Source organism: Argentina anserina, chromosome 3 (assembly GCF_933775445.1).
Source record: "Argentina anserina chromosome 3, drPotAnse1.1, whole genome shotgun sequence".
Taxonomy (NCBI): domain Eukaryota; kingdom Viridiplantae; phylum Streptophyta; class Magnoliopsida; order Rosales; family Rosaceae; genus Argentina; species Argentina anserina.
In genome coordinates this window covers 13,967,728-13,992,100 of record NC_065874.1, presented here as the reverse complement: position 1 = coordinate 13,992,100, position 24,373 = coordinate 13,967,728, and the positions used below count along the sequence as shown (strand labels likewise).

The following is a 24,373-nucleotide window of genomic DNA, read 5'->3' as shown; positions in this document are numbered from 1 at the left end:
GTCACCTCAGCTTTTGAACTACTGTTGTCCATCTGATATCAAATTAGCCAAAAGTACAAAGATTTAAGTTCATAGTAAATTCGATCGGTTTGATCGATCATTTCAACCTTCGGTCTATACATGAAACACAAGAACAACCTTAATACACAAAACGTACATGTAAATTTTACAGGTCAAGAATTAAGAGAGGTTAAGGTTTCTATATGGACCTGGCCTGTTCTATGGTTCTAGTTAAATTAAGATAGCTAGAATTCGATACCTTGATCAATCACATCCTATTAAAAAATTGTTTAAGGTTCGGTATCATTCCCCCTCATTCGATATATATCATATTGTCATATCAAATCCCTACTCTAATCTCAACGTCGAGTCTCTATCCCCAATATATATTATTTTACCTGTAAGTCCTGTCTGGCGTTTAAACTCGATTGCCCTCATTTCCTATCCCGCTACTTGAAGCTGCAGACACTCACATGCATTGAAGAAATGACCAAGAACAAAAAGGAAATAAATATAACTGTAACAATTCAAAAAAAAAAAATTGGAACAGCCAGAAGTATTTGTGTAATATCATTCCTGCCTCAGTCGAAGTAATTAAGAACTTACTTCTGGACCTCATGACTAGGTTCTCGTTCTTCAAAATTTTCAGAAAAATTTATGATTCCCCGGTGACCGATAATTAACTCCACGGTTCGTAATTTTACTGTCGGTCAGTTCTTCCGTCAAATTTGAGCTGTGACATGCATATATGTGTGTGGAAAACCCTATCAAACTATAGCGCGCCTACGATTTTAGATCGATCTGAACAAAAGTACAGTAGATAAGAATATATAGAAATCTGAAAAAAGAAAAATACTTGCGCTGTGAGTTTGAAATCAATTGAAGAGTAGCTTAGGCTTAATCATACGTGACATGTACTTAGAGATGGAAAAATGATGATGAAGATCACTGAAATTTTAGATGCGGCTGTTCGTATGGAGAGGGTTTAGGGATTGGTTAATAGGCTGGACTGGTTAATTGGAAAGAAGCTGCCTAGCGAAAACGTACGAGTTGTACACGTGGAGTGTTCCAGTGTGTTTAATTGGTTAGGGTTTGCTGAATTTGCATTCAAGTGCAAATTGTTTTGGTGGATTCGATCGGGTGGTACGTACAAAACTAATATGTGTACGTTGTATATTAATTGTTGAAATAATCAAATATAAGAACTAATAACATACCGAGGACATTCTACCCTCCAGAAACTTTGGCATATACTTCGGCCTGCGGGTAAACTTAATAGAGAAAAGAATAAGAAATTCCAAAGTTGGGGAAATGATATATAGTAGTGTAACAATACAAACGCATGAAGTTAGGTTACCCCTCCCGATTTTTTTTTTTGCTTTGAGAATGGTTACCTTCCCCCATTTTGATTGATGATGAGCTTGTTTTGGATTATAAAAGTATAAATTGACTCAAAATAAATAGAGCTCGATCAGTTTTGCATGTTCAGTTATATTTTTGTTCATTTGAGCTATAACCTAATGAATAAGAGAGTATATGAAAAACGTATGATCAATCACGTAGTTGATAATTCTAAGGCATATTCATGAAATTACTATTCGGCTAGCTAGGGCCTTTCTACGGCCATTGCATTTAGCTCTCAATTTGGGGTATTTTCCCATTTAACTCGATCTCATCTTGATTTCATAAATGGCAAAACTTTAGGTTGGCGGAACAAGAATGTTTCACATTTATCCGTTAAGTAGATGTGTTACTGTGCTGTTGGTGTAGCACGCTACGCACGTATAAGTTCCATGCCAAAGCCAGCAGGACAAAGCGGTTGTTGGGATAATTTAATGTTCCTAATTAACTACGTAGTTTCCTAGACCGAAAAATCTAGGCTACTCCTTGTACTTCTTATGGGCAAAGCCATTGCCTACACGTATGAAATAAATTTTTGTTTCATGCGACAAAAGCAATGTATCAACATGCATGATTCAGTAATCATGATTTGTAGCTTCTATAGGCTTACATATATATATATATATATATATATATATATATATATATATATATATATATATATATATTGATGCATGACATAGATATAAAAAATTTGTTTACATGCCAACTTGCCAAGAAGGCAATGTACCAATATTTTGCTAGTCTTTAATGATAATTAGTTGTAGCATTTATATGCTTCAACTTGATCGGCATCCAAGAAACTAGTCGTTGTCATTGTGCAAGAAGCATGTGGATTGTGTACGATATGGTTATTTGCTAGGAACATGATTCAATCACCCAATAAACTAACATGTAATAACTATGATAGTTAACAATCATATGTACGGACATGGCCTTGTCGGTGAGCCGCAACCTAGTTGGTGGTGACTGATCTATGGTTACTTAAATAATTTAATGTTTAATGTATGAAAACGGATATTCGGGCACTTGAGGTTCTCATTTATTTACCATTTTCGTTTTTCATTAGTTTTGATTATATTTTTAGGATTAAAATCATCATTTTAGTTCTGCACTCTTTAAATTTTGATTTTGACGTTGATAATTAATCTGAGTCGCTCCACCTTTGTCGGAGCTAAGTATATTTAACTCTAGGATTTAGGTTGTAAGGCAATTGTTTATTCCGACTGCTGCGTTGCGTTAGTTATATCTCAAGGACGACCGGCTCAATTGAAGCCGCTGGATCTTGTGTTGGATTGGGTTTTGTGGATAATTGGGCTCAAGTTATCAAAACTTGTTCCTGCCCCACCAAACAATAGTTGATGTTTATTGGTCATGTCAAAGATGATTATTCATTTTTCTTGAAAATAAAAATATAGATTTAGACCTTCTTCTCTCTTTTATCTCAAACACCCTAGCCTTTTTACTTTAAATAGACAAAATTGAACAAAAATGAAGGTGTGGTTTTGGTGTTCCTTGGTGATTGATCTCAAAGCCGGACTTGAGATTTAGAGACTTAAGGCGAGCTCCAAGAGTGGTGCATTCTAATGATTATACAAGAATGAAAATTCAATGACAATTATACAATTGTGTTGTCATTTCTTATATGAATGCCTGTGATCTCCCTCATTTTCTAATCTAATACCATCATATTAAAACCAAATCAAAATAGAAGAGAAAAGCTTGATGATACATATATTTTCAAAATGCCAATGAGAAAAGCCTTCTTTTTCCCTAATGCAAGTAGAGTTTTCAGTTTCACATATCTATTGGGGTCTTACCAAGATGAATGAAGAGTTTTCTTTTTAAATAATTTTTTTTAAGTTCAAACTATGATGGTTTCTGGCCTTGTCAAAACTAAGCATAGTCCCCTGATAAAAGCCATATTTGCTGTCACTAGGGCATATGATCACTAACTTAGTCATATTTGGGGGAAATTTTGCATGATTTGGTCATTTTGGTGCCCTTGATTAAGGCCTTAACATTTGGTGCTTGAGGCTGTTGCCTCATTCGCCTCACCTCAGTGACGGGCATGATTGATTTGTTGTGTGCCCTAACCAAACGTGCATGTGGAGGCATGTGCATACAATTGGGTAGGACACACGTGCATCAATACCCATGTGCCGTTTCATTCATCTGCTTCTATTAGCTTATCTTATAAGTTATAACAGTGATATTGACCCTGAAAGAATCATTCCTCGATCTAATTGTTACAAAATAAAATGCATGATTAGATTACAACTTTGAAAACGATAATACATAGCATTTGACCTAAGTTTAGGAACAATCTCTTGAGGAATCATGTGTTAGTTTGGACCCACGAAGTAGTGCCCTTATTTCACTTCACCAAGTCATTTGAAAGTGACCCATCACCCCCTCAAATTTGTAATGAAACCCTATCATTTATTTTATATACAGGTAGATATAAGATCTGTTTGTTACCAATAAAACACTATAAGTTAATAATATCTGTTTCTAATATTGTATGCATTGTAATTCGTAGTACTACAATGTTTTGGAATTTGGAAGGTAGGTGTACGTTAGATTTATAAGTCAAGTTTGTTTTAGATCAAACTTGTGAGGCCTAAAAAGAAACTTTTATGATCAGTTTCCAGATGAAATGTTTTTTTGTAAATTTCATTTAATTTTTCATATAACAATGAAGTATTGGCACAGTAGCAGTTTGGACGCAGATATTGTGTTATTTGTATTTTCTTCTGATTGTCCTAGAACTGATATAGTAAGAAGCAAATCGAGCTCATGCATATGTAGATTGAGAAACCCCGTAGTTTAAGTTTCGAAGGAGAATATTAAAAGGTGCTTAATAACTACCCTTTGTAATATGGAGAGTATGAGGAATTTTTCAGTTGTTCTAGAGAATCATGTGGTAATGTCCAGTGGTACCTCTTTTCCAATTACCATTTGACACTTATGATTTAATTTAAAAAAAATCATATTTTAGTTATTTTATCAAATACTATTTTGAGTTTATTTCTAAAACCATACACTCTACACTCTAATACATTAAACTCTAAAACCCGAAACCCTAATTATAAACTCTAAAACCCGAAACCCTAAACTCTAAACTCTAAACTCTAAAACCCTATACCCTAAACTCTAAACCCGAAATTCTAGTTCAAAATTATCAATACCCATGAATGTCATTTCACAAATAATAAAAATATATAAAATTATAATTTTAGTGTAATAAATCCATATGTCAAAATATAAGAGGTGAGGAGGACCACTGACATTGTCATATGATTCTTTGAGAGCATTGGAAAAATTTCAAAGAGTATAGATAGGTTCAGACCGTTTTGATGTTCACGTTATGATTGAAATCGAGTTAATTAATATATTATATATATGTATTAAATGTGTATTTTATTAGCAGAAAATCTACATAAAATCTTCAACCGAAGAATATATGTCTTATTGAAGATGCAAAGTCAATAATGATAGTTTAACAAACCATTATACATATGTATAATGAACTATAGATATGGACTTGAAGAGTGCTAAACTCAAAGAGGCTAAAAGATCGACATGGGGGTTCTTCAATTAGTATATCACAAAATGACAGTTCAAATGTTGGCAAACAATAATAAGGGAAAATGCTTGCAGCAGGCGACAATGGCCGGTGGACATGCCCTCATCTTTTGTTGCAGGTACAGGTTCTTCCTATTCTGGAAACATTAATTGGAATACCTCTGTTTAAATAGGGAACGGGTTTAGGTTCATTTCATCTCTTTAACAATTGAAACTAGCTAACTCATTAATTAATTAGAATTTTCTCAATTTCAAGTTGATAATTATGCAAATTTGAGCGAGAAATAATTGATGTGAAATAAAAACAAACATTGGTCATGGTCGCGCGCATATTCCACAACTATTCATATTAAAGTTGATTAGATCGAAATAAGACCTATAGGTTCCCTTGAGTATCCTTCTAAGTTCTAATAGAATCCAGAAACTGCATTTTCAGCTTAAATTATCAAATCACGAGTGACGCAATCTCACACAGTTAACATTAGATACTATATATGTTTGTATAAATTTGTATTAATGTAGTTAAAGTAAAACGTACTGAACCTTGATATCAGAGTTAGAAGGGAATAGGAAGTATATTATTTACATGGGCTATACGAAAAAAACATGTCAGGTATGAGTAAGGTCCAGTATATATAGGGTACTGAGCAAGTAGATTTAGAATCGGTTTTTCTATAAAATTTTATTAATTAAAGTAAGATTAATCTTTACTTTCCAACCTCTTGAATGCTTTTTTTCTTATAAACCAGAGTCCAGAGGGATCGATCATCCTCGCTATGTTCGTTGTTAAATAAGTCAGTTGATAAAATACTGTAGGACTGGTATCTGACATATGTTGTGACAAACGAAGCTTGAAAAGAAAATGAAATTCAAACCATAGAAAAAAAGTCCAACTGATTAAGATATACTTGAAATTTTCCTATTGGCTAGAAAAGCCAAATTAGTCGTCTAATAATTTTCTACTTTCTTAAATACAACTAAAATTCAATAATTAATTTCTTATGTTGTTCCTTTATTAAGTCAATCGAATACATCAGTCTATCCAATCACGGAAGGTTTATTTAACCTATCAAGGATTCAACGCATAAATTAGAAATTAGGAACTTCAAATCGATCAACATGGTGACCAAACATATTCCTAGCTAGCTTTCCCATCGAGCTACCTGTAAAGTTATCAATGTCTTGGCATCATCCACCTACCTGAATACTCGACAATGAATCGATCTATCTAAAGATGAACTTTGTTTGTATAGAAAAAAGAAGATGAAATTGGTATACTCTGACCTTTCACGGAATTACCTTATGGAGTTATGGTAATTATTTTCCTATTCGGTATAATTTAATTGAACTAACGAAGGTTGCAACTTGTAGGAAGTTGTGAATTGATGCATGTGGAAGCGAGTATAGAATGACATCGACAACAAGTTATCTAAATCCTTGCAATTGGGGTGGGCATCTGTTTTCCAAGCAGAAGCACGTACAACAGTATGAGCTTAATTTGGGTTGATTTCGCATGCATGCTGTACGCCTTCGTATATAAGACACACTGAAATTGATTTGCAATTAAGTACGTACTCTTGGTACTGATTAATTTTCTAGACTAGAAAGCTCAAGCTCGATGGAAGATCACATCTCTAGTTGAAATTTGGTACGTACGTATTTCAAAGACATTTCTATCCAGAAATGAGAGAGAGAGAGAGAGAGAGAGAGAGAGAGAGAGAGAGAAAGCTGAGATAGGTGGTGATCTTCCGCTGGTCCAAGTCTTCGGTGACTAAACCAGTGACTTATTCAATGAAATTAATAATATGAAAGGTAAGTCCAGAAGAACTAGGCAAATATCTGGTGGTATATATGATGACTATGATCTATCTACTAATCTTACACAAAAGGTCAAAACTCTCTCTCTCTCGACTGCGGCCCACCAACTCCCTCCTTTATCCAAGGCGGCTAGACATGTAAACTAATCCTCATTCTCATGCTTTCCTGTGTTCTCTTCTATATATAGCTAGCTACTCTCATCCAGACTTGAGAAAACTCCCCCAATAGTACTTACTACCCACTCGATCATTTTCAATCTAGCTTCCTGATCGAATACTTTAGTTTCAAGCATTGCATTTCTGATCTTGTAGATAAAATATATATATATATATATATATATATATATATATGGAAAACTCGATGAACTCTATGATGGAAAAAGCTCGTTCCTCTTCTGAGTCGCCTGAGGAAAGTAGTTGGACCATGTACTTGGACGAAAATTTCCTGACAAACAGTCACGATGATCGACAGCATAGTTCATCTTTCTCCTCCGGGTTCGAAACCTCCATAGTCTCTGATGCTGCTTCAATAATCAGCAAAAATGTACGTAATATCCCTAACGAAGCAGTCTTAGGGTTTAGTTACAGATCATCACCCAGCAGCATCATCAAAAGAAAAGCGAAAAAAGCTTTGCTTCATGATGATGCCTTGGAGGATACAGCTACTTCTCCTGCAAATAGTCCCAAGGTAAGTACTTGAGATAATGGATCGAATTATACCTCAAGTTTCATGCATTTTCCTATTTAGAAATGGCATATAACACAGGCTTTTAAAATATTATTTAATATCGTATATTGCTGTTTTCAACAGGTTTGGAGGATACGCCATTTAGCAGATATGAAGCAACATCTGCAGAGAGATAACAGAGACATCGTATCTAAGGTAACAAGAGTACATAGAGCGGTTAAACAGATTCTATTTCTCCATGAGTTTTCTCGTCATTATAACAGTAAGTTTTTATTTTTCATCTGATGGTTGCTCATGACTTGTACTTGATTGTTGTTGTTTGTATGTAATATAGGAGAATGGAAGTACTTCTGGCAATGTAGATGGGACAAGTCCTACTACTGAATTGGATTTTAATGGGAGGGAAAGTGACTGCGCAGGGCTGAAGAAGAAAGGACTTTGCTTAGTTCCATTTTCTATGGTCGCTAACTACTTTGGTTGATTTATGTATGTTCTTATCAGCTGGTTAGGACAATCCTCTCTCTCTCTCTCTCTCTCTCTCTCTCTCTCTCTCTCTCTCTCTCTCAGATGAAGAAAATTCACAGGAGAAAATTATCGGTACTTGATGCATGCGCGCTGTATAAATATTTACGATCGATAACACTGGTGATGTAAGATCTTTATATACATCATATGATATTATCTTCGATAAAAGAACACAGAAACAATTTTTATTGTGTACGTGTGTACCTGGAAACGGAGATATTTATATATATAGGGACTGATATACATATATATATATATATATATATGTGTGTGTGTGTGTGTGTGTGTGTCCATCACAAGCAGTTTTTGATTCAGAAGATATTGAAAATCGGTGCAAGATTAGATGAGGTAACTAATTTAATTTCTAATCATAGGTAAGCATTTGAAGGAAGAGCAAAAGCGTGGGCGATCATGACGATCGATCAACTAGTTTAATTAGATACACATGTACAGGGGAATATGGGAGCAAATCTAACACAGCTCCCAAAACTTCCGGCAAAGAAGTAGACAGGCTATGAGATTGATTATATATTCAAAATTTTCAAACAAAGCTATCAGATAATTTTGGTCTGGTTCATCAGTTTTTTTGCTCACAGGTTGAAGTGTTTCAGACTAAAGTTTTACCAGTTCACATCGTTTTGGTTTAGAAATTTCTTCGACCAGTTGCTCAATGAAAAACCAGAACAATCACTTGGTGAATAAACTTATCATGGAGTTATTGGAGTACATGATTCAGTGTCATTGTTAGAGATTTGTCTATGGTGCAGCGCTGCACACCATGTAGCACATAATCATTACTATTTAAATCCAAATTATTAAAATCTTGTGGTTCTCATGACATCTTAAGGTCAATTTTTTGATTGATTTTTTTTTTGCACATACACACAAAACAGTCTGTGTATAGTGTGCATCACTGTATAATAAAAAAATTCTCATTGTTAGTAGTATCACCGAAATGACCCAATGTTGTATAATGTCATCTTTTCATTAACCAGCAATTCGATCAATATCGTCTATATATATCATCTGTGGGATAATCTTTTTTTATGTCATTTAGCCATCTAGACAATTAGACATACATCATTCGTGATTGTCAGCTGGATGATGCCCTAGCTACATTTTCATCATCTTAATTAATATAAGATTCGGTATTAGTAATTATATGAATTAATCAGATATGTCAAAATTAGCAAAAGCATATTCCATTTCGAAGACGGTCACATGAACGGATGAACCTAATTCGTAATATTGCAGAGCGTGAAACTAAAGATCATAACTAGCGTCTTGACACACTTTCTTTTCACACCCTTCTAGTTGCTCTCTTAGGCTGTGTTTGGTAGTACTTATCGGCTCCGGTGATTATAAGCTAAGCCTGTTATTGTGTTTGGTAACTCAGCTTCTTGCATGCAGCTTCTAGAAGCAACGGCTTTTTTCGTCTAAAAGCCGAAGCTGCCTCACCCCTCCTTTTAGAAGCAGAAGCGCTGAAGATTACTGTGGCGCTACTTACTATAGTTTAATGAAATTTCGATAATACCGGTTTCTATCCTCACTTTATCAAATCAATTACACTCACTTGCCATAAACCCTTGTCGTCAATTACAAGCATAGCTGCTTCTCATCACAAACGCACAATTTCTTAATCTGAAGCTGCATCACAATTTACCTCATTACGATTCTTGGTTCCTAATCGAAGAGAAGCAAGGGTTCGTTGGAAAAGTTGCTTCAGGGTTAGTTCTTTATCTATTTCAGTTTCAATTTTTTTGAATCAGATGAATATTTGAGATCAGTTCGTTCTGGGTTTGTGCTCATCCTCAATGACCGATGCTGCAATAATCACCCCAAAAATATTTGGTTGGTTAGTTCCCTTTTTCAATCAATTCTATGAATACTTGTCAACACCTAATTGAGTATCTGATTGGTGATATTTTGTACCTTGTCAATTCATTAAGCTCGGTCAATTTGAATAAAAAGTAAGTGCGTGTGAAAGAAGTGATGGAATTATGTAGGTGCAAGTTCAACATACTTGGTATTTAGCATCTCGATCGTTATGTTGTGATTGATATTTTTTGGAATCACGTGATGAGCTCAGAAGTTGTGATTTAGGGTACCCAGTTGACAATGGGATAGATACTTGAATAGGGTTGTGGCATCGTTGTATTCTTAACTACATATGGAACATAAACTTGTTAGTGGTCTATGTGGAATGCATAATTGTAAGTTCTAAAGCTAGTCTCTATGTTCAAATGATTGTGCCATTGTCTTTGTTATGAATTTGATTTAGATTCTTGGGTGTTAGTTAGTTTTTGCACATTCAGTTTAGATGTGTTATATAAGGATTTGTTGCTCTTTTGGTGATATTGGATTATGTGTGCTGATGTTAAAACTATTGTGTGTAGAGATCCATGCAATAATATAAATTGATCTTTGATTTCGAACAAGATTCAAGGGCTATATATGTGTAGTTTGAGTCATGTAATCTAGCTAGTTAGTTTGAGTCATATAAGTATGTAATTATTTGAGTAATTCTCGTCTCACTAGGCTTCTGCATTGAAGCCGGCAGAAGTATGGAGGTAGATTTACATTCGTACCATATGTACGACTGTCCAGGGTACTGGGAAAATCATGATTAATCACCCAATGGTTGAACTTATACATTAGATTTTAGCAAAGCATGAAGTATATACTTCACTAAAATCTTATGTATGACTATTGTGATACTCACCTTTTTAAGAATTAATTCCATCTATTATATCAATTGTATTGTATTTGATTATGGTCTTGGCCTAATTCAATTTTTTGAATTACAACATAAAATAATTCCAATTGTCCAATATTGCATTAGAAAAATCTGTATCTAAGAGTATGTGATATGTGATCATATGCAGTAAGATGGAGATTTAAAGAACCTTAGCATACTAAGAGTACGTGATCATGACAATTATATTTTCTAGAGGTATACTTATCTATATTTAAGAGTATATGATTATGACAATTAAATCTTCTAGAGGTACGCTCATCTGCTATATTTCTTGCTGCTCTTTTTTTTTTTGATGTTTACATATGGACTATTGCTATGGTTTAGCTTTGATTATTATGATTAAGTATTGAAAGATGTAAATTTGTATATGTTGCCATTGAAAAATGCTAAACTATTTATAAAAAAGGACGAATGCTTGAGCTGTGTGTCTCTTCATTGCAATCTAAACTGAGAACTGAGAGAGTATTAAGGCTAATGCTCCCAGGTTACGATCTTTCATCTTTTTAATTGCAGAGGAACAAGGTCTTGATATTGATATTGTTAAAGGAGGAGGATATCAAGGAGATCAAGTGATAATAAGAATGTTTTTGACTCTCTGCAATTAATCAATTCAAAGATCAATGTGGATTTTTTGTTGTGTTTGAGACAGGAGAAAATTTTGTATAACAGTCAAGTCAGTTGATTGGATTAAAACATCATAGTTGAATTGATTGACAAATTTTTCATTACCAATCCTACAAACTCAGTTGATAATATTGAATAAATTATCTTCTGGAAATTTACATTACTGTAATTATTTAGTAATATCAACATTGACTAATATTGTGTTACTGTAATTATCTTAACTTTCATTATATTTTGATCGATCATCAAGTATTGTGTTAGTTGTATCAGTTAGAAATATATTTACTGTGTTTTGTAGATTCTGATTAGAATGTGTTTGATAAATGTTTCCTCAGTTTCTGATTCCAGGCATTTGCTTGTAATTGACTTTGGTTAAGTTATAATTGGGTTGATTCTCTTAATTAAGGGTAGCAACTTTCTTAATGCATGTGACTTGATCATCTTATCTCAACGCCTAAACCGTGGCAAGGTAATAGCTAATGAAGGTATGCAACTTCTTTATTGCAATTTTGTAATGAGCTGATGAAGTTTTCTTCTGTGTCATAAATGATTAAGCTGGAATCATATTGGTTATGCACATAAACTTGTTTATGTGAATTTTCATTACTTATGACATCATAGATAAGTCTAAGTGCTTAAGTGAAACTAATTATTGTGCTACTTGTAATTTGCTGAAATTGATCTACGTAGTGTTCCAGACAAAAAAAAACTAGCTAGTGCTTCTTTGGTTACTTTTGTTTCCTATTTTATCTTACCTTTTATTTTTTCACTATTTGGATCAATATATGAACTGTAATGCTAGTGAAACTTCATACTAATAATTTAAACCAGTTGTGAGATTGATGAGGACACCCAGAATGGTGGACAAGAACTTCTCTTTACAGTTTGTCAAGAACTAATTATTGTGATATCCTTACTCATCTTCATTGCTTCTATTTCTATTGTTGTTCTATTTTAGTTTTCCTTGTTGCTTCTATTTTAGTTTTCCTTGTTGCTTCTATTTTAGTTTTTCTTGTTGTTCTGTTTCTTTTCAATGTTTCTGTAAACTTGCTGCCGTATTTTGCTATGTTACTTTTGTACAAGTTTTATCCCTTTTTCATAGGACTGTAGTACAAGGCTTGGTATTGGTATAGTTGTACAAATTTTGAAGTACAAGGCTGAATTGATTAACTCTTTGGTGCTTAATTAGAGTCCTTCAAGCTTGATATGCTACCTCTCCCTCCTTTTTAAAGATGGAAGCTGAGATAAAAATTATGGATATGGATACATCTATGAAAATTATGGATACATCTCCTTGAAGCTTATTCCAAACCGCAAATGAAAATTTTGCAAGGCGACAGTTGAAGATTTCTATCTCCAATTTTCTTTTGAAGATTATTAATTGTTGTTTAATTTTTAATTACGTATGTAGTTTCTTTTTGTTATCCAGGCAATGTAATATTTAGAACATAATGTGTTTGTTTGTGTTCATATAAAATGAATGGTGGTTTCTCTTCATTGTAGTAGGATTGGTACAATTTTTAAGTAGTTTTTCATCTTGTTGTATCTCGTGTCATATTGGTTATAAATTTGCGACAATGTTGCTGCAGTTCGGACATGACACACTATAGATTTAACACGATACAAGAAAAAAAAAGAGAGAAAAGAATGGTATATATTAAAATTAGAAATCTCTATTGGAAATCAAGATTAGTCAAAATAGAAAATGCTATATGTGCCATGTCGGATGCCAAAATTTAAATTGACAACAACTTTTAACATCTTTATTGAAGATGTTCTAAAACCTCAAGTAACTTGTAACGACCCTAAAATTTCGAGCCTAAAAACTCAAAATTTCAAAGTCGTTAGAACACCAAAAATAATCTCAAAGAAAATGAAATCATTTAACGTGCACAGCGGATCATCTCTGAGTTCCAAATACAACTCAGTCAAACCGATTATTACAAACCAAATTTATAATTCGACATTACAATATGATGGAAAATGTAATAATCCTCACAAACTCTCACAAAGCTTATAAATAAATTCACTCAGATTCTCACACAAATCCACGCCAGAAATCTCACCACGAACAGGATACGAACGACTTCGAATCTCAGGAGTCGTCACTCAATCTCCGCTAATCAGTACCTGCGGAATTATCCCCTACACCATTGAATTGGTGCACTGGGATTGTAAACACAAACCCAGTAAGCTTATAGCTCGTATGAGTAAAATGACAATACAGTTCGCATATCAATATATACGAAAAATCACAATCAACAATATAAATGCCCTCATGAGTCAATGGACGGCCCATCTGGTTGTCCCAAGAAATATGAAATAAAACGCTCATGAGAAATTAAGTAACCCTTCTGGTTACCTAAATGCATTTATAATACGGGTACCAAGAACGATGGTACACATCTGTTACCCCTCTCGTAATACACCGCTGATATTGGATAGCCACCCGCTACCCAACATCCAAAACAATCTGAGTACCCATGAGCAGATAACCACCCGTTACCTCACATGCAGTACTACGCTGATATTGGGTAACCACCCGCTACCCAACATCCAAAACAATCCGAGTACTCATGAGTAGATAACCACCCGTTACCTCACATGAAGTACTATGGCTGACAGACTAGAGCTCTAACTGTATCGTAACTTTCGCCCGGCTAAAGCTAGGTTCCGACTTGCCAAACATGTACAATAATCTCACATCATATTGTACTAAATCACGTCCAAAGACAAATTAACTTTTTAACAAACTCAATGTTAAACTCACGTGCAATAATCACACATCATATTGTACGTTTCAAAATTATGCTCGATATAATCGCAATAAAACTCATAACAGTATATTATATAGAAAACTATATATATTCGTACTTATTTACCATTTATACAATATATATATAGTTTACTATATCCTATACATGTCATACTTCACAAACACATGCTCAATACACAATTTCTCGTCATCGAAATGACCTTTTCTAATGAATTAATAACAGTACATAACATAATGAACTATATATATATATATACTTATTACCATTTATACAGTATATATGTAGTCCACTATATTGCATACATGTTCGTAATTCATTATTAGATACCAAATCGAACTCTGATGCAGCTTCTAGCATGAACCATTCCTGGACCATAAGTGAAGCTACTACGCCTCTCGGTTTTCTGCTCAAGGCATCAGCCACCACATTTGCCTTCCCCGGGTGGTACTCTAATGTGAAGTCATAGTCCTTGAGGAGTTCCATCCACCTCCTCTGCCTCATATTCAGCTCCTTCTGTGAGAACAAGTACTTCAAACTCTTATGATCTGAAAAGAGTTGAAATTTCTCACCATACAAGTAATGTCTCCAAATCTTCAGGGCAAATACCACTGCCGCAAGCTCTAGGTCGTGTGTCGGATAATTCTTCTCATGAATCTTCAACTGTCTCGAGCCATATGCAACAACTCCTCCATGCTGCATCAACACACAACCCAAACCTTGGAGCGAAGCATCACTGTAAATGACATAACCACCACCACTAGAAGGAATCGTCAACACTGGAGCTGTGGTCAGTCTAGTCTTTAGTTTGCTGAATGCTTCCTCACATGCATCCGTCCACACGAACGGAGTATCTTTCTTGGTCAACTTGGTCAATGAAGATGCAATACTAGAAAACCCCTCAATAAACCTCCTGTAGTATCCTGCCAAACCGAGGAAACTACGTATCTCTGTAGGGTTCTTTGGACGACTCCAATTCTTTACTGCCTCCACCTTGGACGGGTCCACTAGCACTCCATCTTTTGAGACAACATGACCAAGGAATTTGACCTCTTCTTTCCAGAACTCACACTTCTCTAGCTTGGCATACAGTCTCGCCTCCTTCAAGGTCTGCAACACTGTCCTCAGATGCACCACATGTTCTTCTTGTGTCTTGGAGTATATCAGAATGTCATCCACAAACACCACAACAAACTCATCCAAGTACGGGCTAAATACTTGGTTCATCAAACTCATAAAGACAGCTGGTGCATTCGTTAGACCAAATGGCATGACGACAAACTCATAATGTCCATACCGGGTCCTGAAGGCTGTCTTCGATATATCTTCTTCCTTCACTCTGAGTTGATGATAACCGGATCTCAAATCAATCTTAGAGAACACCGTAGCACCTTTGAGCTGATCGAACAAGTCATCAATCCTAGGTAAGGGATACCTATTCTTGATGGTCACCTTGTTCAGTTCTCTGTAGTCCACACATAACCGCAGAGAACCATCTTTCTTCTTCACGAACAAAACAGGTGCTCCCCAATGTGAAACGCTAGGTCTAATGAACCCTTGGTCTAATAGCTCATCAATCTGTACCTTCAGCTCCTTAAGTTCATTCTGCCCCATTCTATATGGCGCATTTGACACAGGTGATGTACCGGGTACTACATCAATGCAGAAATCTACCACTCTTCGAGGAGGTAGCCCCGGTATCTCTTGGAACACTTCACCAAACTCAGATACTACCACAATGTCTGCGATAGATACTTTCTGATCCACTGATTCCACATGTGCCAAAACTCCTGATCTCATGGCGTTATCAGACTTGAGGCAACGATAACGAAACACTGGCTCTCCGGGTCTATGAAAGGACACCACCAAGTCAAAACAATCAATCACAGCATGCTGTGGTCTCAACCAATCAATCCCCAAGATCACATCATAAGTGTGGTCCGGAATCACAATCAACGAAGCAGAGAACTCTCTACTTCCAATCAATATAGGACAAGCTTTGCAGATTGTCTCTAACTCAAGTGACACTCCAAGGGGTGAAGTGACACATAAGGCGTCCCCGAGAGGTGTAGGAATCAATCCTAGCATCTCCACTACTGAACTAGCAATGAATGAATGCGATGCTCCCGTATCAAACAACACTCTAGCAAGGTAGTCAAAAAGTGATAATGTACCTTCCACCCCTGTGTCTCGCTGACCCACTGTGAACACTCTAGCTTGGCCCGCTGGTAGCTCTCTCTGCGGCCATTCCTGTCTACCCGGAAGTGGTCGGGTACAATCTCGAGCTATGTGTCCCACTTGCCCGCACCGGTGGCAGCCTGCTCTCTTCGGTTTCGGACATGCTGAGGCGTAATGTCCCATCTCATTACAGCTATAACACTTCACTGCTGCTAATGGTCTGACTGGTGCTGCTCTGATAGCTAGGGGTGGCGCCCTTGTCGGGGCCTGATAGTGGGGTCTTGACCTCTTCCATGACCTATCCTTCGGCCCTGAGTGCTCGCTGCCTGTATAGACTGCCTTGTCTTTCCCCTTTGCATCTCTGTTCCCCACATCACCTGCTTGAGTCTTCTCTGCTTGCTCCAAACTCATAGCACTCTCAAATATTTGCTCCCGTGAAGTCAGGCAAAAGACTGATATCATGGTCTTGTACTCTCGTTTCAGCCCACGTAGATACTTCTGAGCTAAAGCAGCCGTACCCATAGGCCTGACATACCGATACAGCTGCGAGAATCGAGTATCATACTCTCTAATGGTCATGTCTCCCTGTACCAATGCCAGAAACTCCAACTCTAAGTCCTCCTGTACTGAGGCTGGAAAATACTTCTCTCGAAATATGGTGGTGAAACCCCCCCATGTGAATGTAGACATATCCACGGTCTGTCTCATGCTCTTCCACCAATCTAGAGCATCACCCTTGAGAAAGAATGTAGCTATCTTTCTCTTCTCAATCTCTGTGCACTCCATCATCTCAAAATAAGTCTCCATACCCTCGATCCAATGGTCAGCTACCATATGATCTAGTCCCCCATGAAAGGTCGGAGCTGACAGTGCACTAATATCCTTGATCAGCTTCAACACTCGACCGTCATCTCTAACCGCAGGAGCTGGCTCATCCTGCTCCTCCTGCGGAGCAGCCTCCTCATAGAGGTTCTCCACGTTGCGGACTCGGCCTGTGGTCCTACCTCGACCTCGGCCTCTCGCCCGTCCTCGGCCCTTATCAGCGTTCATCACCTTCAAACAACGAAACACTTAGTCAATACTTGTGAAATCTCGAATTCAACTAAAACAGATTCAATAGGTATTAACATGAAATTTCAGGATAAGATGAATCATCGAAGTATCATCACGATACTTCTCGGAGGACCAAACCATTAGGTATGGCTCCTAAAACACTCTCGCGTACCCAACGACATATCAATACCGAGGAGCATGTGATGGGAGCCCGCCTGCAGTCGGATCATCGCTCCCGGATGGTATTGATAATCCCCAAATACGCACTTAGGCTCTGATACCAACTGTAACGACCCCAAAATTTCGAGCTTTAAAAACTCAAAATTCTAAAGTCGTTAAACACAAAATAATCTCAAATAAATCGAAATCATTAAAGTGTAACAGCGGATCAATTCTGAGTTCTCAATGCAACTCAGACAACCAATTATTACAACCTAAATTTATAATCCATACACAAAATGGAAATGTAATAATCCTCACAAATCACTCACAAATCTCACAAATGAAATTACACAAATTCTCACACACAATCCACGCTAAAACCTCACCACAAGTAGGATACGAACGACTTCGAGCCTCTGTAGTCGTCACTCAACCTCCACTAATCAGCACCTGCGGAATTATCCCCTACACCATCGAATTGGTGCACCGGGATTGTAAACACAAACCCGGTAAGCTTATAGCTCGTATGAGTAAAATCAAAATATAATTCGCATATCAAAATACACGAAAGATCACAAAACAACAAATATAAATGCCCTCATGAGTCAATGGTCAGCCCATCTGGTTGACCCAAAGAAATATGAAATAAAACGCTCATGAGGAAATTAAGTAACCCTTCTGGTTACCCAATGAATTTATAATACGGGTACCAAGAACGCTGGTACACATCTGTTACCCCTCTCGTAATACACCGTTGATATTGGATAGCCACCCGCTACCCAACATCCAAAATAACTGAGTACCCATGAGCAGATAACCACCCGTTACCTCACATGCAGTACTAAGGCAGACAGACTAGAGCTCTAACTGTATCGTAACTTTCGCCCGGCCAAAGGCTAAGCTTCGACTTGCCAAACACGTACAATAATCTCACATCATATTGTACCAAAAATCAGGTCCGAAGACAATTCACATTTTAACAATCTCCATGTTAAAAATCACGTACAATAATCTCACATCATATTGTACAATTCATTTCACACGCTCAATATAATCACAATAAAATCATAACAGTATAATATATAGCAAACTATATATATATTCGTACTTATTTACCATTTATACAATATATATATAGTCCACTATATCTTATACATGTCATATTTCACCACACATGCTCAATTCACAAACTTCCGTCATCGAAATGACTATTTTTAATGAATTAATAACAGTACGTAATTGAATGAACTATATATATATATATGTACTTATTACCATTATACTGTATATATGTAGTCCACTAAATTATATACATGTTGTAATTCATTTGATAAACACACTTGCAAAAATGTTGAATCACCATGAGAGTAGATTCGTAATTCAGTGAGATTTTACTCACCTTATCAACTCGAGCGTAATTCCACAATTCCCAATGATAAATCCTTTCCTCGATTTAACGGTCACCTTGAAAAGATAAGAAAAGAATTTAGAATCGTTTCGTAAACCTTTAAATGCCGAAACAGTAATAATCGGTTACTGTTCAGCAATTTTTGGTTTTACGAAATTACTGTTCAGTGTTACTGTTCACTGTTACTATTCACGATTAATACGTATTTCTGTACGTATAAATATTATATACGTATTTCTGTACGTATAAATATTAATACGTATTTCTGTACGTATAAATATTATATACATATTTTTGTACGTATAAATACTATATACGTATTTCTGTACGTATAAATATTAATACGTATTTCTGTACGTATAAATATTAATACGTATTTTTGTACGTATACGTACTATTTAAATGTAAATACAAATTCAGTAAATAAAATTTACTAAATTACCCTTTTACAAAATTACTTTTTACATTTACTGAAAGTAATTTATAATTACATTTACCGAAGGTAAAATTTAATTACATTTACCGTAGTAAATAAAATTTACATTTACATTTAAGTAAATTACGAAAATACCCCTATCGGAAAACACTTTCACACCGCCGCACGTGGCGGCGCGTGGGGTACACGCGCCACCCGCCGGCAGGCCGCGCGTGGCACTCACGCGCCACTCACTGTGGCAGCGCGTGTGGTGTCACCGCCGCCCCGATTCTCTCCTCCTCCTCCTCCTCTTCCTTCCCACAACCACAGACCCCTCCTAAACTAACCCACGCCCTCCCACGCGCCGCCTCTAGGCGGCGGTAACCATCTCTTCTAACCACCTCCGATCTACTTCAAAACCTTCCCAATACATTCACAATTACACAACCAACAATTCCAACAATCGAATTTAACCAACCCATACCTAAAACACGATTTGATCGTTGATTGGATCGGATCGACTGTGTTTGGATCCCGAGAGCCACGCCGAGCTTCACGGTGTCGCCGGGACTGCGCCTTGCTTGTGGGGTGGTCGCGTCGTGGTGGTGAAGTCACAGCTGTCGTCGGTGAGGAGCACCGTACTCGGAGGGCGGCGAATCGTAGGTGAGCCGAGAGGATGAGCGAGTGAGTAAATCGGTGTGTGGGAGAGGGAGGAAGTGAATCGGTGAGTGGGAGAGACTCGGGTAGAGGGCACGATAGGGGTGAGAGTGAACCGAGAGAGAGAGAGAGAGCTCGGGGTCGAGAGGGAGAGGGAGAAGCTCGAGAAGAGAGAGAGAGAGAGCCGAGAGAGAAGAAAGGGAAGAGGGGAGGCGGCGAAAGGGAAGGGAGAAGGGTTTCCAATAATGGAAACCCTAATCTGAAAATGTCTATTTATACTCGTTTCAAAAATCGGAAACTAACTTCCGACGTTAATAACTTTTGCCTTCGACGTCCGATTCGAACGCGTCACATATCCACGAACTCGTATCGACGAGCTCTACAACTTCCGTGAAGAAAGTTTTCACAACCGAGCGACGAAATAAAAGTCGATAAATTCGTTCGGAAACGTAACGTTTGCAAACAATCATATTCGGTTTAAAACAAACTTCACAACTTAATAGAATTTAATTCAATTCAAATATTGTTTGAAAACGAGGGTTATTACACTTGCAAAATATTGAATCACCGCGAGGGTAGATTCGTAAATATGTGAGATTTTACTCACCTTAACGACTCGAGCGTAATTCCACAATTCCCGATGATAATTCATTTCCTCGATTTAACGATCACCTTGAAAAGATAAGAAAAGAATTTAGAATCGTTTCGTAAACCTTTAAATGCCGAAACAGTAATAATCGGTTATTGTTCAGTAATTTTCGGTTTTACGAAATTACTGTTCAGTGTTACTGTTCACTGTCACTATTCACGGTTACTGTACAAATATACGATTAATACGTATTTCTATACGTATAAATATTCTATACGTATTCCTGTACGTATAAATATTCTATACGTATTTCTGTACGTATAAATATTAATACGTTTTTCTGTACGTATAAATATTATATACGTATTTCTGTACGTATAAATATTATATACGTATTTCTGTACGTATAAATATTATATACGTATTTTTTTGTACGTATACGTACTATTTAAATGTAAATACAATCTCAGTAAATAAAATCTACTAATTACCTTTTACAAATTACTTTTTACATTTACTGAAAGTAATTTATATTTACATTTACCGAAGGTAAAATTTAATTATATTTACCGTAGTAAATAAAATTTACATTTACATTTAAGTAAATTACTAAAATACCCCTATCAGAAAACACTGTCACACCGCCGCACGTGGCGGCGCGTGGGGTACACGCGCCACCTCCGGCAGGCAGCGCGTGGGGCCCACGCGCCGAGGCTAACCACGGTGCGTATCACGCCACCGCCACCACCAAACTTCTTCTCTCTTCCTCCTCTATGGCCTCACGCCGCCCCTAGCCTACTTCACACCCCCACACGCGCCACTCATCGCGATGGTGTCTCCCTCCCCTCTCTCTTCGCTCCTTCCCCTTCCGATCCACAACAACGCCTCACAAATCAACAAAACAACCACACAGATCGATCAACCATGCAAAACCCTTACCTCGACGAGCTAGAGCACCACCAGAGGTCGCTGGAGGCGGAGATCGACTGTGGCGACAGAGTACGGCCTCGGGTTGAAGCGCGAAGGCTCGCGACGGCGCGAGGAGGTGCGTCGACCTAGGGGTCGACCAAGGAGGGTCGTGCGGTGCTTCCTGGGCAGGCGGTGCGTGACACGCAGGGCCGGAGGTCGAGATCGCCGGTGAGAAGTGAGATCGGGGAGGGAGAGAAGAAAAAGAGAGAGAGAGAGGCGCGCGGCTGAAGAGGGAGAGAAAGTGAAGGGGTTTCCAATTTTGGAAACCCTAAAGTGATAAGTTTCCTTTATATACCCCTTTGTAAATCGGAAACTAACTTCTATCGTTAATAACTTTTACGTACGACCTCCGATTCGAACGCGTCACATACTTACGAACTCGTATCGTCGAGCTCTACAACTTTCGTGAAGGAAGTTTTCGCAAACGTTCGACAGAATAAAAGTCGATATAAACGTTACGGAAATGTAACGTTTTTCAAATTAAACGTTCCGAGAACGTTTCCGTTTCTCGTTTAATAACATCGCAACCAAACACATTCATTCTAATTAAAATTCGAAATTTTATAGAATTCAAATCAAACTAATATTGTTTGAAATTTAGGGTTATTACAATCCACCCCCCTTAAAGGAATTTCGTCCCGAAATTCAACTCACTCTACAAACAACTCTGGATATCTGGTCATCATGTCTGACTCTAGCTCCCAAGATGCATCACCCTCATCGTGGTGACTCCACAATACCTTGACTAGCTCCACTTCTTTCCTCCGAAGCTTCTTTGTGGACCTATCCAGAATTCGAACCGGCTCAACCACAAATGTGGCATTTTCCTTCACTTCAATGGTGCCATGATCGATCACATGTGACTCATCTGGTACATACTTCCTCAACATGGAAATGTGGAAGACGTTGTGAACGCCCGACATGCTAGTAGGCAAAGCTAGTCGATAAGCTAGTTCGCCCACCTTCTCGAGAATCTCAAAGGTCCAACATACCTCGGCCAACTTTTCTTTCTTGTCAAATCTCACTACACCCAACTTTGGCCCAACAGATAGGTGATCGACATGGTCTACCTTAAGTGCCTCATAGGGTACCATGCCGATGCTGGAATGGTAACTGTCGTTATAGGCGAACTCAATCAATCTCAAATGATTTCACAGCTACCTTAAAATCCAGCATACAAGCTCTCAACCTATCTTCCGTTACCTCAAACTTCCTCCATCAGACAATCTGTCACAAGTCCTAACAATAATAGTCGCATGTGAGCTACTCAAAATATAATCATCCTCCCGAAACATAATGATGTTTTCAGCATGGAGGCGTCGACGCCCTCTTTTGTCTAGTTCACCACTCTCTTGCGATTTGACAGACTATCCTCACGTCATAAGTTAGCTCCTACCACTAAGCATGGTCAACTCTCAACATCTAACATGAGTCAAATCAATGATTAACACATGCCTACTACTTTCATCACACATAGTGGTTTTCAAATAAACGTGCTTTATCACGACAATACCTTCATGACTTCACCACAATGCGTTGCTAGAATAACGAACCTACCATTCCTACCAATCAACAAAATAATCTCCTTTCATTATCATCTTATTATAACCATAAAAAGTTGTCGTGCATGATACCCACTCAAGTACCATATTTGTATCGGCAACACGATAAAGAAATCTTAACTCATTGAGTTCACAACCACCACAGAACACCACCTTGGATTAAGAATTACTCTCAAAAATTTCACCAGAGAATCGACTAATATACGCACAAGGCAGTAGAGAACCTCTACTGCCACCACAAGAGTGATCGCATCACGCATCCCATCACACTCACCAAAACTTACCGTCGAAAATTAATTACAACTTCTTGCTTCCATGAGTGGTATGCCACAATTTGGGGTTCAGACAAAGAATGTATTTATCTCACAATGGTGGAACATGAAAATTAGGTGAACTTTATAGCGCAAAATCCAACACGACCACAACTGAGATATACTTTACCCCCTGGTTCATACATGCCTCAAATGCATGACATACGGTCCCACACAAATGCCCCAGTGCATCATCTAAGATATTGGTTTCTCCCACCGTTGTAGTACTAATAAGTTTAGTAATTACTTCAACAGAACCCGATATTAGGTACACCATCTCCTCAAAACTAACCCAAAATGATCGCTATACCACCACTCTAAACAGTTGTTTCTTTACTTTCATTAAGAACTCTCATGGCCAACGCATTCGGCCAAAATAACTTCTCTGCAAGCAGTAATATAATTGGGTACTCTTTATTGTAAAATTTATCCCTTGTTGAACACTTCAGTCAACTTCTCCTTATCCAACAATAAACAATCTGATGCATAGAGGAAAAGAACCTCTAAGTCTCCAACATTAACGCCACTTGCACTTGAAAAGAAAATTTAGTCCTCAACCATTTCTTTACCAGTTAGAAGGTACTTGTCACGACCAAATCGTTAAAACATCATTAATCTAAGGTCATCTCATACCTTACCTTCAATAGAGTTACTTCACCGCCATTGCGTCTCATTTGGACCTGTGGCATTGTGAAGTTCCAATCCCCAACACCAAAATAATTAAATCCTGAAAGATCAGCGTTCTCAATTAAATGCTCATCTAGCAAAATAATTAATTCGTGACGTCAAAATGAAATTTCTTTAACACATTAGATTTCTTGCTCAGCCAAGAACAATGTGTAACTTCAATTGTCAATGTCCGAAACAAAACGAGTTGGAACGCAACAACGACGT

At 37.3% G+C, this 24,373-nt stretch overlaps 1 protein-coding gene across 1 annotated transcript; it reads left to right on the top strand.

The window, feature by feature from the left end:
- The first annotated feature begins 7,058 nt into the window (after positions 1 to 7,058).
- Positions 7,059 to 8,486, top strand: LOC126788799 (vascular-related unknown protein 4-like). Its single transcript, XM_050514810.1, has 4 exons — positions 7,059 to 7,494; positions 7,618 to 7,689; positions 7,829 to 7,998; positions 8,394 to 8,486. The coding sequence occupies exons 1-3, from the start codon at positions 7,156 to 7,158 to the stop codon at positions 7,973 to 7,975; spliced, it is 558 nt and encodes a 185-aa protein (XP_050370767.1). The 5' UTR covers positions 7,059 to 7,155; the 3' UTR covers positions 7,976 to 7,998; positions 8,394 to 8,486.
- Positions 8,487 to 24,373: the final 15,887 nt, after the last annotated feature.